The sequence below is a fragment of the Hevea brasiliensis genome, chromosome 18 (assembly GCF_030052815.1).
Source record: "Hevea brasiliensis isolate MT/VB/25A 57/8 chromosome 18, ASM3005281v1, whole genome shotgun sequence".
NCBI classification, from domain to species: domain Eukaryota; kingdom Viridiplantae; phylum Streptophyta; class Magnoliopsida; order Malpighiales; family Euphorbiaceae; genus Hevea; species Hevea brasiliensis.
Window position 1 is genome coordinate 37,652,494 of NC_079510.1, and position 17,977 is coordinate 37,670,470.

General features: G+C 32.8%; 1 protein-coding gene across 1 annotated transcript; it reads left to right on the forward strand.

Moving 5' to 3' along the window:
• Positions 1 to 1,373: 1,373 nt before the first annotated feature.
• Positions 1,374 to 17,740, forward strand: LOC110667499 (protein SIEVE ELEMENT OCCLUSION B-like). Its single transcript, XM_058140545.1, has 4 exons — positions 1,374 to 1,647; positions 16,258 to 16,403; positions 16,560 to 17,051; positions 17,138 to 17,740. The coding sequence occupies exons 1-4, from the start codon at positions 1,374 to 1,376 to the stop codon at positions 17,738 to 17,740; spliced, it is 1,515 nt and encodes a 504-aa protein (XP_057996528.1).
• Positions 17,741 to 17,977: the final 237 nt, after the last annotated feature.

Sequence of the window (17,977 nt, forward strand, 5' to 3'; positions counted from 1 at the left end):
AAGAACTGTTTTCTCAAAATACAGACGGCACTCTGTCGAAATTTTTATAAAATTTGCGAAAAAATAAAATAGGCAAAAGTTTTAACTAGTTTTGAAACTTCAATTAAATGACTTTAATTCCTACCAAAATACTCACCACTTCCAAAATGTAAGAAAATAGTTTTAAAATCCCTTGTAGCGTACTTAATGAATTATCGATAGGTGAAGTTCCGTAGTTCATTAGGTATTCTACGGAATCATGTTATGCCTTACAGAGGGGTAAGGTGTGACAAACTTAGACTGTATAAGAAATAAACAGAAAAGATACTGATAATTAATTTATTTCCAAAGTACAAAAAAGTCATAAATGACTTAGACTGTATGAGAAATGAACATAAAAGATACTGATAATTAATTTATTCCCAAAGTACAGGAAATTTATAAATGACTTAGAATTGATGACAAATTTACTGATATGAGTTTAAGGAGACTGAAAATGAAATATATGCATAGATAAGATCCTGATAAATATATTGATTCCAAAGTGTTATAAAATATGCTATTGACTTAGAATTATGAAATTACAGATCTTATTGTCATTTTAAACCATTTAGCTATTCTGCTTTAAGATCATTCACCACTAAGCAATTTGCTTAGCGCGTTGAATTTTTCATCGCGTAGGTACTGGAGATCAGCAGTCGCCACAGCAGCAGCAGCCATAATAGTATTCTGACCGCAGTTGACTAGATCTACATACAGTCCAGAGTTCACCTCATTAGTCTTTTGTATTTTGGTAGGGCCCATGTACTAGACTTAGTATTTTGGTTTATTGTATATAAACTTCATGTAGTTATGTTTTGTGTTGTAAATAAATGAAATTTACATTTTGGGATTGTAAATAAGCTTATAAGCTTTTGTGTATAAATTTCCATCTGAATGAATGAATGAGTTTCATTTCTTGAAATGATATGATATGATATGACTATGGATATATAAGACAGATATGGAATTGTTTTTAACAAGTAACTAGTGAAACTTGCTAGACGCTAATAAAACAGAGGATGCTCTGCCCGGGTAACAGAAATAAATTATTATAAAAAAAAAGAAAAAAAAAATTTCCACAAATGGAATACCTACTTTTAAATGATATTAAAAGTTTACAATAGACATGTTAAGATATGATAGGGTGTTTCGGCACTGAATATGTTACTTCTTGCTCGGCTATACAGTAAACGGGTAAGGGGCGTCACATTTAGTGATATCAAAGCAAAGGTTTAGGCGGTCCTAGACCTAGATAGATAGAAAGAAAATAGTTTGCATCACATGCATGGGCCTTTAGATAGAGTCGAGGTGACACTAATGCAGATCTGTTCTTTGTCTATTTTATAGGATTGATGGCATCCGATCCATCAGAGCACATGTCTCTAAAACTAATAGAGGAAGAGGTAGAGAGTCACGCACCTGCACCTGTGTTTAGTCGGGAGCGCAGTAGCAGTAGAGCAGAACCATCGTTGAATACTTTAATAAGGACACAGCAGGCCTTTCTAGAGCAAATGACTCAATTGCTCAGTCAGGTTACCGAAGCTATGCCACTACCTCCACAGCCAGTATATAGGACCCTAGTAGAGAGAGTTAAAAATGATGAGCAATTCAGGAGGGATAGATGGCGTAAGAGAGGGTCTGGACCTGGCTAGTCTAGCACAGCTGCTACAGAGAGCAAGAAACCCAAGGGGTCTCAAGGTCAGATTCAGAGCAGAGAACAGAAGCAGAGGTTCTGGTTTACCCCGAGGAGAGGAGGTTTGACGAGTGTATCAGTTAGCAGTTCTGCGAGTCCTATAGCAAGGAGATCAACCCAGGTGCCAGTTTGTACACATTGTGGGAAGAACCACAGAGGAAAGTGTAGACTGCTGACGGGTGGATGTTTCATATGTGGGTCAACAGAGCATTTTATGAGAGATTGCCCACAGAGGAGTGCTCCCACAGCTCCACCACAGACTCAGAGGTCTGCCCTGATAGTACAGAGGGGTAGAAGACCGATGAGACAAAAGATAGCTGGTACATCACAGAAGGCTTCTGAGACTATAGAACATCCCGAGGTTGAAGTTGCACCCTGAGTGTACGCTATGGCTCGAGAGGAGCCAAACCTAGTAGACATTGTCAGAGGTACATTTTCTAATTATAACACCTTTAAATATGTATTGATAAACCCTAATTATGTTCACTCCTATATATGCATTGTACCTCTTATTGGAAAAGGATACCGATAGATGGGTCAGAAGATGACATACTTGTCACCAACCCTTTAGGTCATCAGGTGATTGTAGATTATCAACCGAAAAGGATCGTGTTAAAAATAATGGATGGAAATAAGAAAGAGCCTGTATACGAGATGAAAGTGGATGAGTGCAGAACTGATTGAGGATAAGTATAGGAAAAACTTGATCTATTGGGATATACCATGATAACTATGCAATGTTCTCAATGTTTGTGCTATAAGCTGCAGATCATAGTACCAACTTGGGATAATTGTGTAGAGCTACATATTTTCGATAGTAAATCAAGATAGGGATAAGGTTATAGAGATAGATCTAGTAAGACAGACTAAGGATTAGCAGAGATCTACATAGCTGAGATAGTATGGTTACACAGAGTGTCGATATCACTCATATCTAACCGAGACTTGAGAATTACTTTGACAGAAGTTACAGGGATCATTGGGCACTCAACTGCACTTCAGTACGGCTTTTCATCCCCAGACGGATGGATAATCCGAAAAGGTGATATAGGTAACCCTTAAAACTTATTAAATTTGTTATAGATGTTAAAGACATGATAGTAATGATATGACATGAATTATATGATAGGTATTGGAAAATATGTTAAGAGGCTATGTCATCGATTTTGAAGGGAATTGGGAGAAATATCTTCCTTTGGTAGAATTCGCTTACAATAACAGCTACCAAGCCAGTGTAAAGATGGCTCCATATAAAGCATTATATGGGAAGAGATGCAAAACTCTCTTATGCTGGACAGAGATGGGTGAAGAAAAAGTAGTGGGCCCAGACCTGGTGTGTGACGCCCCTCACCCGTCTATAGTGTAGCCGAGCGACGTGTGACACATTTAGAATTGTAAACTTTTGATGTCATTTAAACATGTATTCTATGTATAGAATTTTTTTTTTTTTACTTATTTCTGTGGAGACCCGGACAGAGCCTTCCTTGTTTTATTAGCTTCTGGTGGGTTCCACTATCACCTGTTAACATATTCATAGTCATCTCACATATTTCCATATCATATTCTCTTTTATCATATCATTAACAATTATTTATGAGATCTCAAAATGAAGTATTATCTATTGCATTCATATGGAAATTCATAGATAATAAATTACAAGTTTTCATTTTAATCTCAAGTTTAACTACAAGTCCAAAATGAAATATATCATGACTAGACATAATGAATCAAAATACTAGTCTATATATGGGCCCTATCAAAATACAAAAGATCGTGAGGTGACTCTAGATAGTGGCGCATCTAGTCGAGCTCTGTCAATGCACTCACTGCATCGCATCTGTGCTGGGACTGATCTCCAGTACCTTCGCGATACAAAACCAACGCGCTAAGCATAACGCTTAGTGGTATATAATTTATAATAACAATAATTTAACATTTAAAATAATATCTGCAACTCATAATTTCTGGGTCTTTTACATTTTTATTGCTTTTTGGAAACAATTAACATTTTCGGGATATTTTTTGATTACTTTTTGTATTTTAAGTCTTAATTAATTTTTATCGCCCAACAAACCTATAACAAATTATAAAAGCTGGATGCACGAGTGTATACTGGTTAGATAACCATATGTCTATCCAGTATACGTCTGTCAAGCATGAGGCCAGCTGTCAGACATGAGACCCACTGTCAAGCTTGTAAAGCCAGAAATAAAGTAGGCACAATGGCCAATAAGTAGGCATATAGCCTGTAGAACAATTATACTGCATATATATTGTCGTTCATGATTTTCTCAAGAGGCGATCTTGCTATCTGTAGTCCCTAATTAGTATACTAATTTATCTATAATAAATAAATAAGTATAAGCATAATATTTGAATTAAACATTTTTAATTATTTTAGCACTATTCACTATTACTATTTTCTGGTACTGTTCATTGGTACTATTAATTTCATATTAATAGGACATTAGTCCAAATTTACATATTCATATCATTTTTAATATTTAATTATCCTCATGAGTATTTTAATTATCATATATAGCATTTTTTCCCATGAACCTTTCTTTAGGTTCATTTTGATGTGTTATCTTTATCTAGGAAAGTGACTAGGTTAGGATGTCTATTTGGTCATACTTCCTTCATAACAAATGCTCCTCTATGTTTAAACTTGAATTTTAGTTTTTGAATAACTGAATTTGGGGTTATAGAACTCAAGTTATGGTCAAAATACCATAACTAGTCCCTTTGCCTCTAAGCTGTCCAGAATTTACAATTTCTAATCAATAAATTTTGACCAGTCATTTGATCATTTTATGGTCATTTTTAGACTTAGGTTCCTTTACAAGATAGTTCCTCTATGTCTTAGGGACTCCCAAGTACAATTTCATAATTTTTTAAGCTTGGTATAGTGAGTGATAGTCAGTGTATTAACCTGGACTCTGAGTCCTATAAGGGTAATAATCAACTTCTGGGCAGTATGTTTGACCCTCTTTTTAGGGTCTTTACATTTAGAATTTAGAAAAGGTGTCTAAATCAATGTTGTAGCCCTAAGTATCATGTTTCCAGATCATATTGGCACATCTCAAATGGAATTTCCTAGTGGGAGTTATGGCCAAATGAACACACAGGTATCAAATGGCATTCTGGGTTCAACTTAACATTTTCTAGATTTCAATTCCTAATTTTGGCTAATATTTTCCCTAGGATGCAATGATTTCTAGAGCTTGGTCAAAACATAAAAATTGTTGTGCTATGTCTTATAAAACTTTTAGCACTAGTTTCACTCAATTTGCAGCTTTAGAGACCAAGTTATGGCATTTTTGCCAAAACAGGTCAAGCATACTAAAGGAACAGTATTTTGGACAATTTCTGGGTTGGCAGTTTTAGTGACTCAACTTGTGCCAACAATTTGATTTGGTTAAAAGAAAAACTAGGTCAAGTGGTCTTCATAAAAAGTGTATCCCTATGTCTAAGCTTTCCATTGATGTAATTTTAGGTCATTTGGACCAGTATAGAGAGAGTTATGACCAAATGAACATGTACTGTTCATTTGGTCATTTTCTGGGTTGGCAGTTTTAATGACTCAACTTTTGCTAACAATTTGATTTGGTTAAAAGCAAAACTGGGTCAAGTGATCTTCATGAAAAGTGTAGCCCTTTGTCTAAGCTTTCCATTGATGTAATTTTAGGTCATTTGGACTAGTATAGAGAGAGTTATGACCAAATGAACACCTACTATTTATTTAGTCATTTTTTGGGTTGGCAGTTTTAGTGACTCAAATTCTGCTAACAATTTGATTTAGTTAAAAGCAAAACTGGGTCAAGTGGTCTTCATAAAAAGTGTAGCTCTATGTCTAAGCTTTCCATTGATGTAATTTTATGTCATTTGGACCAGTATAGAGAGAGCTATGACCAAATGAACACCTACTGTTCATTTGGTCATTTTTTGGGTTTCAATGTTTGGTCATCCAAATGAACACCAAATAAGCTTTCCATTGATGGGTTTCATTTTTTGGGTTTCAAAATACATAGCACCCTATCTTGTTTTATCATATCTATTGTAAACTTTTGATGTCATTTAAAACATGTATTCTATGTATAGAATTTTTTTTTTTTTACTTATTTCTGTGGAGACCCGGACAGAGCCTTCCTTGTTTTATTAGCTTCTGGTGGGTTCCACTATCACCTGTTAACATATTCATAGTCATCTCACATATTTCCATATCATATTCTCTTTTATCATATCATTAACAATTATTTATGAGATCTCAAAATGAAGTATTATCTATTGCATTCATATGGAAATTCATAGATAATAAATTACAAGTTTTCATTTTAATCTCAAGTTTAACTACAAGTCCAAAATGAAATATATCATGACTAGACATAATGAATCAAAATACTAGTCTATATATGGGCCCTATCAAAATACAAAAGACTGGTGAGGTGACTCTAGATAGTGGCAGATCTAGTCAGAGCTCTGTCAGTGCACTACTGGTACTGCTACTGCGGCTGCTGGGACTGATCTCCAGTACCTTCGCGATACAAAACCAACGCGCTAAGCATAACGCTTAGTGGTATATAATTTATAATAACAATAATTTAACATTTAAAATAATATCTGCAACTCATAATTTCTGGGTCTTTTACATTTTTATTGCTTTTTGGAAACAATTAACATTATCGGGATCTTTTATGATTACTTATTGTATTTTAAGTCTTAATTAATTTTTATCAGTGCCCAACAAACCTATAACAAATTATAAAAGCTGGATGCACGAGTGTATACTGGTTAGATAACCATATGTCTATCCAGTATACGTCTGTCAAGCATGAGGCCAGCTGTCAGACATGAGACCCACTGTCAAGCTTGTAAAGCCAGAAATAAAGTAGGCACAATGGCCAATAAGTAGGCATATAGCCTGTAGAACAATTATACCAGACATATATTGTCAGTTCATGATTTTCTCAGTAGGCAGTACTGCTATCTGTAGTCCCTAATTAGTATACTAATTTATCTAAACTAAATAAATAAGTCTAAGCATACTATGGGAATTAAACATTTTTAATTATTTTAGCACTATTCACTATTACTATTTTCTGGTACTGTTCATTGGTACTATTAATTTCATATTAATAGGACATTAGTCCAAATTTACATATTCATATCATTTTTAATATTTAATTATCCTCATGAGTATTTTAATTATCATATATAGCATTTTTTCCCATGAACCTTTCTTTAGGTTCATTTTGATGTGTTATCTTTATCTAGGAAAGTGACTAGGTTAGGATGTCTATTTGGTCATACTTCCTTCATAACAAATGCTCCTCTATGTTTAAACTTGAATTTTAGTTTTTGAATAACTGAATTTGGGGTTATAGAACTCAAGTTATGGTCAAAATACCATAACTAGTCCCTTTGCCTCTAAGCTGTCCAGAATTTACAATTTCTAATCAATAAATTTTGACCAGTCATTTGATCATTTTATGGTCATTTTTAGACTTAGGTTCCTTTACAAGATAGTTCCTCTATGTCTTAGGGACTCCCAAGTACAATTTCATAATTTTTTAAGCTTGGTATAGTGAGTGATAGTCAGTGTATTAACCTGGACTCTGAGTCCTATAAGGGTAATAATCAACTTCTGGGCAGTATGTTTGACCCTCTTTTTAGGGTCTTTACATTTAGAATTTAGAAAAGGTGTCTAAATCAATGTTGTAGCCCTAAGTATCATGTTTCCAGATCATATTGGCACATCTCAAATGGAATTTCCTAGTGGGAGTTATGGCCAAATGAACACACAGGTATCAAATGGCATTCTGGGTTCAACTTAACATTTTCTAGATTTCAATTCCTAATTTTGGCTAATATTTTCCCTAGGATGCAATGATTTCTAGAGCTTGGTCAAAACATAAAAATTGTTGTGCTATGTCTTATAAAACTTTTAGCACTAGTTTCACTCAATTTGCAGCTTTAGAGACCAAGTTATGGCATTTTTGCCAAAACAGGTCAAGCATACTAAAGGAACAGTATTTTGGACAATTTCTGGGTTGGCAGTTTTAGTGACTCAACTTGTGCCAACAATTTGATTTGGTTAAAAGAAAAACTAGGTCAAGTGGTCTTCATAAAAAGTGTATCCCTATGTCTAAGCTTTCCATTGATGTAATTTTAGGTCATTTGGACCAGTATAGAGAGAGTTATGACCAAATGAACATGTACTGTTCATTTGGTCATTTTCTGGGTTGGCAGTTTTAATGACTCAACTTTTGCTAACAATTTGATTTGGTTAAAAGCAAAACTGGGTCAAGTGATCTTCATGAAAAGTGTAGCCCTTTGTCTAAGCTTTCCATTGATGTAATTTTAGGTCATTTGGACTAGTATAGAGAGAGTTATGACCAAATGAACACCTACTATTTATTTAGTCATTTTTTGGGTTGGCAGTTTTAGTGACTCAAATTCTGCTAACAATTTGATTTAGTTAAAAGCAAAACTGGGTCAAGTGGTCTTCATAAAAAGTGTAGCTCTATGTCTAAGCTTTCCATTGATGTAATTTTATGTCATTTGGACCAGTATAGAGAGAGCTATGACCAAATGAACACCTACTGTTCATTTGGTCATTTTTTGGGTTTCAATGTTTGGTCATCCAGGTTTGGGCAGAGAATTAGTCATGATTTGGCAAAATTTGGGCATGGTGTCTGCATGAAAAATGGGGTATTTTGAGTCTATTTTCACCTCCAATTGGCCTCATACCAATTGGAGTTACACATTTTCAGTTATGGGTAAACCCATTAGACTCATTGAGTCCAAACCTGCAGAAAATTGAACACTCCCAATATCTCAATTTCTTCAACTTCCTTACTTCAATTTACATGCAATACACTTCTATAAGCAATAATCTCAACTCAATAGGTCAATTTTAATATTTACACCAAGTCCTCAAGCATTTACACAAACCCTAGTTTTCAAAGTTTTAAATTTTTACAAACACTGCACAATCAAACACCCAAACATTTCAACTCATCACACATTCTCATGGAACCATTTTTCATCACTTAAAAGCAACAAACTTCAAGTTCTATGGCTGCCAAAAATTCAAGGGTTCTTTCCTCAAGATTTTCTTTTTGTTTTAATGATATTTATGCTTGGCTAAACATGTTTTTCATGTATAATAAAGAGAAGAAGAGGGATTAGTGCACTAACCTTACTTTAGCTTCCCTAACTTCAAATTTCTTGCTTCTAATGGGTGTCTATGGCTTCCTTAGGGTGTGGGGAGTATTTTTTGTAAAGTGGGCTATGGGTTTTGGTGTGTAAAAGCTTGGGAAATCAAGCTTGGAAGCTTGACAACAATGGAGGAAATGAGGGAAAGAGAGAGAGAAGAAATGAAGGAAGAAGATGGAAATGGGTGGGAGTTTATCCTCTAGCGCCTATTTATAATTTTTTTTTTTAATTTTCCTAAGCTTTTTCTTTTCATTTCTTTTCTTTTTTTTCTTTTCTCTTCTTTTCTTTTCTCTTCTCATTTTCCTAATCTATTTCATAAATTTTAATTAATGTTAATAATTTTATCCTCTAAATTTTTTTATTTTGATATTTAGGTCAAAATTCACCTTTAGGGATGAAATGACCAAAATGCCCTTAGTAGTGCATATTGGGTTATTTTTATTATTTTTGTTCCAATTTATAAATTCTCTAAACTTTAATTTATTTTTTTCTCTACATTTTTTCTATATTTTCTTAACATTTATTTCTTCAATTTATGTCTCCTCACTATAGTCTAGGTGTAGTTCCAGACATTTTAACTGTCCGAACAGACATTAGTCATCGGAACAGTAAAATGTACGGACTACCTGTGGTGAGGGCGTTACATGGTGGATAGACAGAGGGAAAAGTGAAACATATCAGAGATAACTTGAAAGTCACCTCAGATAGACAGAAGTCATATGCCGACCTGAAGAGAAAGGATATAGAGTATGAGATTGGTGATAAGGTGTTTCTCAAGGTATCACCTTGGAAGAAAGTGCTAAGATTTGGTAATAAGGGTAAGTTAAGCCCTAGGTTTATTGGTCCATACGATGTCATTAAATGTGTAGGTCCAGTAGCCTATAGGCTAGCTTTACCACCTGAGCTGGATAAGATTCACAATATATTCTATGTGTCGATGCTCAGGAGATACAGATCAGATCCTTCACATGTCATTTCAGCAGAGGAGATAATTGTGCAACCTGATTTGACATATGAAGAAGAACCAGTTAGAATTTTAGCACGGGAAGTGAAAGAACTCAGAAACAAGAGGATCCCATTAGTGAAAGTGTTGTGGAGACACCACAACACAGAAGAAGCGACATGGGAGAGCGAGGAGACGATGAGGCAACAGTTCCCTCAGCTCTTCACATCAGGTAAATTTCGAGGATGAAATTTCTATTTAGAAGGAAAGAATTGTAATGCCCTCACTATAGGTAGTCCGAACATTCTACTGTTCTGATAACTAATATCTATTCGGACAATCAGGATGTCTGAAACTATACTTAAACTATAGTGAGGAAGCATAAATTGATGGAATAAATGTTAAGAAAATTTAACAAAATATAGGAAATAATTTTGGGACCTAATTAAAGGTTTATTTAGGTAAAAAAATGACATCAAAGATATTAAAGAAAATTTAGAGAAAATAAAATAAAATTTAGAGAATTTATTAATTGGTACAAAAATAATAAAAATAACCCGATATGCACACTGAATGGCATTTTGGTCATTTCACCCCCTATAGGTAAATTTTAACCTAAATGTTAAATTAAAAATTGAGAGAATGAAATAATTAACATAAATTAAAATTTATGAAATGAATTGGAAAAAAAAAAGAAGGGAAAAGAAAAGAAAAGAAAAAAAAAGAAAAAAAAAAGGCTTATGAAATTTAAAAAAAAAATTAAGTACACACACACACACACACACACACACACATATATATACCCACAAGAGACAAAATCCGACCAACCATCTTCTTCTTCTTCTTCTCTCTCTCCTTGCCGTTTCCCTTGGTCTCTCCCTTCCACCATTATTGTCAAGCTTAAAGCTTGATTTCTTCTTCATTTACCCATCAAAACCTTTAGCTCTCTTTATTAAAAATCATCTCCACCCTATAAGGAAGCCATTGGTAGCCATTAGAAGAAGAGAAATTGAAGTTTGCAAGTTGGGTCACAAAGGTAAGTGCAACATACCACTTTCTCTCTTCTTTAAATCTTGTGAGAATGATGAGATGAGTGAGTATCACATGAAAATGATAAAAAAATGATAAAAAAATGAAATGTCCAAATTTCGGCAGCCATGGAACACTTGGGGTTTTATGATTTTAAATAATGAAAATGGGTTCCATGAGAATGTTTGATAAGTTGATATGTTGGGAGTTTGAATGTGTAGTGTTTGTGCAAATTGAAACTTTGAAACTAGGGTTTATGTACATGATGTGGGGACTTTATGTAAATGCTTGAAATTGACTTGGTTGAGTTGAGATTTTTGCTTATAGAAGTGCTATGCATGCCAATTGAAGTAAGGAAGATGGAGGAAATTGAAATTGGGAGTACTTGTTTTCTGCAGGTTTTGGGACTCAATGAGTCTAGCATGAGTTTTGAACTATAACTGAAATTATGTGACTCCAATTAGTATGAGACCAATTGGAGGTGAAACTAGACCCAAAATAGCCCATTTTCCATGAAGAAATTATGCTCAAATTTTATCCAAATCTTGACCTAAACACTGCCCAAATTCAAATGACTGTGCACCAAATTCAGAAAATGACCAAATGAACAGTACATATTCATTTGGTCATGACTCCCTCTATACTGGTCCAAATGATCTGAATTTGATACCATTGGAAAGCTTAGATATAGGCTACAATTTTCATGGAGACCACTAAACCCATAAATGCCAAAAACCAAACCAAATTACTGGCCCAAGTTGGGTCACAAAACTGTCCAGACCTATGTTGCCCAGAAACTGCTGGACACAAACTTACCCTACCAGTTTTAGCAAAATGGCCATAACTTGGTCTACAAGAACTCAAATGAAATGAAACCAGTGCCAAAATGTCCACAAGACATAGGTCTACAAAATTGGTGTTTTGATCAAAACCCAGAAATCAAGAGAACTAGGTCAAATTATTAGAAAAAGTTAATATATCAAACCTGGAATCTGACCAAACTTCACTTGACCCTAGAACAGTCTTTTAGTCATAACTCCCACTAAAAAAATCCAATTGGGATGAGCCATACCTTTTCAAAAACCTGAGAGTCAGGGATATAACTTTGTTTTAGGAACCTTCCTTAAATTATGAATTTAAAAATCTCAAAAAGTGACCTGCAATCACTGTCCTGAACTGAGCCCCTGTTGGCACAGGGTACATGAGCCCAGGTCAGTTAATTGGCTATAAATAATTCCAAAAAACTTAAAAAATTGTGATATAAATTTCTCAATGATCATAAGACATAGGGCAACAATTTCTATAAAGATCACCTTACCTAAAAGTGACTGCAACCTGTTCCATTAATTAGGTAAATTTTAAGTCCAAAAGCTGCCTAGTTAAGGAACCAGAATCTGGAAATGAGTCAGTTATGGTTATTCGATCATAACTTGAGTTCTAAAAATCAAATTGACGTGATTCAAAAGGGAAAATAAAGATAAGACATATAGGAACAATTTACATGAAGAAAGTGTGACCAAACAGTGGCTATAAACTGATCATATGGATAGGTAAAAGTAAGACACAAAAACTGAAACCAAAGAAAGGTCTATTAGATAAATTATCTTATGGTAAGAATTTAACCCTAACAAGCCATTAAGCACTAAACCACATGAAAAGATATGTGGGAGTTATTTTTCCACTATAAAGTGATATGTACATTTCAAAGAAATAAGTAATAATGTGTAATTGCTCAATTTGATATTTAAAGTCAAAACAATGAAACTAAACCTAAAGAAAGGTTCTTGAATTAAATTGTTTTTAGTAAGAACTTATCCCTAATAAGGCACTACATGCTAAATTACATGAAATAGGTATGTGGGACCTACTTTCTCAATACAAGGTGACATGGAATTAGTTAATACATAAAATGTAAATTTCCTAGATGGTTTGTTAAACACATAAGTCATATGAAAACATACTTGGAACCTATGTTTCCATCATATATGAAATAACAATATATAAATATGTATAGTACATGATATAAAATAATGAGAGTAATAAATATATAAGTTATACGAATAAGTGCTTGCGACCTATGTTCCCATTATAATGACATGAAAATGGTATAAAGCATTGGTAGTACATGAAGTGAAATAAAAAAAATATGTTATGAACCCTTAATAGTACATAGCATGAATAATAAAACTATAAGTGCTTAATAGTACTAATTTGCCCAAAGTATGCCTGGGCTTATATGTATATAGTTGGATCGATTGGTATATCAATTAGGGACCACAGATAGCAGTACTGCTTACAGAGCAAATCATGAACTGATAATATATGTCTAATATGATTGTTCTACAGGCTATATGCCTACCTATTGGCCATTATGCCTAATCTTATTTCTGGCTTTACAAGCTTGACAGCAGGCCTCGTGCCTAACAGTAGGCCTCGTGCCTGACAGCTGGCCTCGCGCTTGACAGATGTATACAGGGTAGACATATGGCTGTCTAACCCGTATACTCCCGTGTATCCAGCATTATAATTTGTTATAGGTTACTTGGGCATAAAAATACAGATATGACATAAAATACACCGATATGACATAAAAAACAGATATGATATGAAATACACCGATATGACATAAAATACATTGATATGATTTCAAAGTCTCTAATATGAGTTTAAAAAGCCAAAGAATAAAATTAATACCCAGAAAAGATGCTGATAATTAATTTATTACCAAAATACAGAAAAGTCATAAATGACTTAGACTGTATGAGAAATGAACAGAAAAGATACTGATAACTAATTTATTACCAAAGTACAAAAAAATCATAAATGACTTAGACTGTATGAGAAATTAAAAGAAAAGATACTGATAATTAATTTATTTTCAAAGTACAGAAAAGTCATAAATGACTTAAACTGTATAAGAAATGAACAGAAAAGATACTGATAATTAATTTATTCCCAAAGTGCAGGTAATTTATAAATGACTTAGAATTAATGACAAATTTACTAATATGAGTTTAAGGAGACTGAAAATGAAATATATGCATAGATAAGATCCTAATAAATATATTGATTCCAAAGTGCTATAAAAAATGCTATTGACTTAGAATTATGAAATTACAGATCTTATTGTCATTTTAAACCATTTAGCTATTCTGCTTTAAGATTATGCACCACTAAGCAATTTGCTTAGCACATTGGATTTTTCATTACGTAAGTACTGGAGATCAGCAGCCGCTACAATAGTTTTCTGACCGCAGTTGACCAGATTTGCATACCGTCTAGAGTTCACCTCATTAATTTTTTGTGTTTTGGTAGGGACCATGTACTAGACTTAGTATTTTGGTTTATTGTATATAAACTTCATGTAGTTATATTTTGTGTTGTAAATAAATGAAATTTACATTTTGGGATTGTAAATAAGCTTGTAAGCTTTTGTATATAAATTTCCATCTGAATGAATGAATGAGTTTCATTTCTTGAAATGATATGATATGATATGACTATGGATATATAAGACAGATATGGAATTGTTTAACAGGTAACTAGTGGAACCCGCCAGACGCTAATAAAACAAAGGAGGCTCTGCCTAGATATCCATAGAAATAAATTGTTATAAAAAAAAAATTCACATATGGAATGCCTGCTTTTAAATGATATTAAAAGTTTATAATAGACATGTTAAGATAAGATAGGGTGCTCTGACACCGAATGTGGCACTTCTTACTCGGCTATACATTAGACGGGTAAGGGGCGTCACAAAAATAATAAAAATGATTATATAATTTAATCAACTTTAAATTATTTCATATTTTTAATAAATATTTTTACTATATTGCTATATTTTTTATTATTTTTATTATAATAAAAATAAAATATAGAGTTATTAATAATAAATTTAAAATATTAACTTATTTTCATATAATAAAATTAAAAGAATATAATTAAAATTATTTATACAATTAAATTATTATTAGATTGATTTTAATTTTTCTAAATGGAAGTATATTTTCTATTTTATTTTTTATTTATAATATTTTTTAATTACCTGAAATAGTAAGTTTATACTAATAATTATTTCATTAATATTTTATATATTCTTTTATACATATGCTTGTGTAATGTTAAATTTGAATTTCTTCTATTATAATTGGTCTATTTTTATTTTAAATATAAATATATTAAAAATTAATAAATTTATGTGAAAAGCATGGGCATATATATGTGTGTGTCAGAAATTTCCAAGAGGCTGACTCGTGTTATTACATTTTGTGATACTGTCACATAGCATTTCCATAAAGAATTTACTTGATTAATAATTATTACTTTTTTATATTAAATTTAATTCTCTTTTATTATTATTATTATTATTATTATTATTATTATTATTATTATTATTATTATTTTCTTTAACAACAAACTATTAAACTAAAGATTTTTGTGATTAAATTTGTTATTTATAAATTATTATATTATTTTTTAATAAAAAAATAATTTTTTAATGTTGATAAAATTTATTTAATTTTATTTTAGTATTAATTGGTTGTTCAATTTCTTTAAATTATAATTAAATTATTAATTCTCTAAATATGTATTATATATATTATAAATTGTTTAATAGTTACCTTCTTAATACTATAATAATATAGTGATTATTATAATATAAGTTACAATGCATTAACATATGTTTGTTACATATAACTATAATTTTATGAGAAATTCTTATTTAGATTAAATATATTATAGACCTAAAATAAAAATATATAAGACTCATATATTTAATAAGTAAGTTTCACTATACATTTTATATTTTGGGTAAACCAGGACTAAAAAAAAATCCTAATTTTATGTAGTACTTATATATATATATATTTTTTTTTTCCTTTTGCACTATATTTATATTTTTTCATATCATTAATATTACTTTTAAGTTTAATATTAATATTATTAAAAGAAGATAATATTTGAATATATCAAATTTCTTAAATATATTAAGAGGATGTAACAAATTTTGATGTTTAAAATGATGAAAATAATCATATGATTGAAGCAATTTTAAATGATTCCATATTTTTAATTAATATTCATATTATATTACTATATCTTTAAGTTTACTCAATATAAAAATAAAATATAAATTAATTATTAAAAAATTTAAGATATTATTTTATTTTCATAAATTAAAATTAAAATATACAAAAATTAAAATTATTTATATATTAAGATTATTAATAGCGAACGTTTATTGGTACCGACAATTCTCTAGTTGCAAATATAAAGAGATTCTATAGAAGTAACTGAACTGCGCCTTATTGCAGATGAAAAAAAGGAGATTGAATCATACCACAAATTGCAGATGAAAGAAAGGAGATTGAAACATACCAGAAACTTTTAAGTGATTTCCAAACGACCCAGATAGACTGCATGAGAGTTCTCAAAGCGTTGATTAAATCCAAAGATTATTGGCAGCCGCTGCTTTTTCATGGAGCCACCAAGAAAAGGGTTCGATTATATTTCCCTTTTTTTTTCACTTAAATTTATTCAACAAAATAAAAATTTTCTTTCCAAAGCACACCTTCATATTCTTTTAACGATCACCCATTTCCTGAAAAAAACCTGCAGGTTAACACCCTTTTATATTTATTGTTGCTTGAATAGGTTAACATTGATGTGCTGAGAAGGAAGAATGTGCTATTGCTTGTTTCGGGGCTAGACATTTCCCACGATGAGCTTTTGCTTCTTGTACAGATTTACAATGAGTCCAGGGTCCTTGCCACCAGGCTGGAGAGTAAGTATGAGGTGGTTTGGATCCCAAATGTGGACTGTACAGTGCCCTGGAATGATTCTATGCAAAAGCAGTTTGAGGCCCTGCAGGCTACGATGCCATGGTGCTCGGTGGACCACTCGTTAATAATCGAAAAAGTGGTCTTTAGATTCATCAAGGAGGTGTGGCACTTCAGGGACAAGCCCATCCGGGTGGTGCTTGACCGTCAGGGCCTAGTGGTTTGCCCTAATGCACTACCTATGATGTGGATTTGGGGAAGCAATGCTTTCCCTTTCACTAGCTTGAGAGAAGAATCTCTCTGGAAGGAAGAAACATGGAGGCTTGACCTCCTGGTTGATGAAATTGACCCAACTATTCTCAACTGGGCAATTATTTAATTAATCACACTAATTAAACTCCTCTAAATATGTCTTTAAACTAATATTAACATCTACTAAAATTTCTTGAACAGATTAAAGAAGAAAAGTACATTTTCTTGTATGGAGACGATGTCGGGTGGGTGAGGAGGTTCACTAACAACGCACGAGCAGTTGCACTGGCAGCAAGCGTACCACTCGAGATGGTGTACGTGGGCAAGAGCAGCAAGGGGGACAAAGTCCAGCGAGTCATAGACTCAATCAATTTTGAAAAGTTCAGCTACGTCTGGCAGGACCTGACCATGATATGGTTCTTCTGGATCAGGCTAGAAAGCATGCTATTCTCCAAGATTCAACTCGTCAATATCGATGAAAATGAACCTATAATGCAAGAAATCAAGAAACTGCTTCGCTGTGACAAAGAAGGTGGATGGGCTGTGCTCAGTAAAGGGTCTAACGTTGTGGTTAATGGGCACAGCACCATAGTTTTGCCTACATTGATAGAGTATGATTTGTCCTTCAAAGAACACCATGACAAGCTTCACGGTGTCGCTCACCCTTGCTGCCCTTTCGAGTTCCCAAGCACTGCCGCTAGGATCCCTGAGCACCTGAAGTGCCCTGAGTGCCAACGCGTCATGGAGAAGTACTCCACTTTCCTCTGCTGCCACGAGGAGGGCTTTGCAGAGATACCATGTTAAACTGTGTGATCCTTTCTTGGATGTCCATGTATCATTCTTGTAATATGATGCCATGGCCGCCATGTGAGCTTTTAGCTGGCACTTGTAAGCCAGCCATAAATAAAGAATTGAGAGTTTCGGATGTAATCATCACTCTAATTACCATATTGATGAATTAGCAGAATGCATAAGATACACATGGATAATTAATTAAAAGACTTTATTTAATTTTTATATATATAAATTAATAGTAATTTT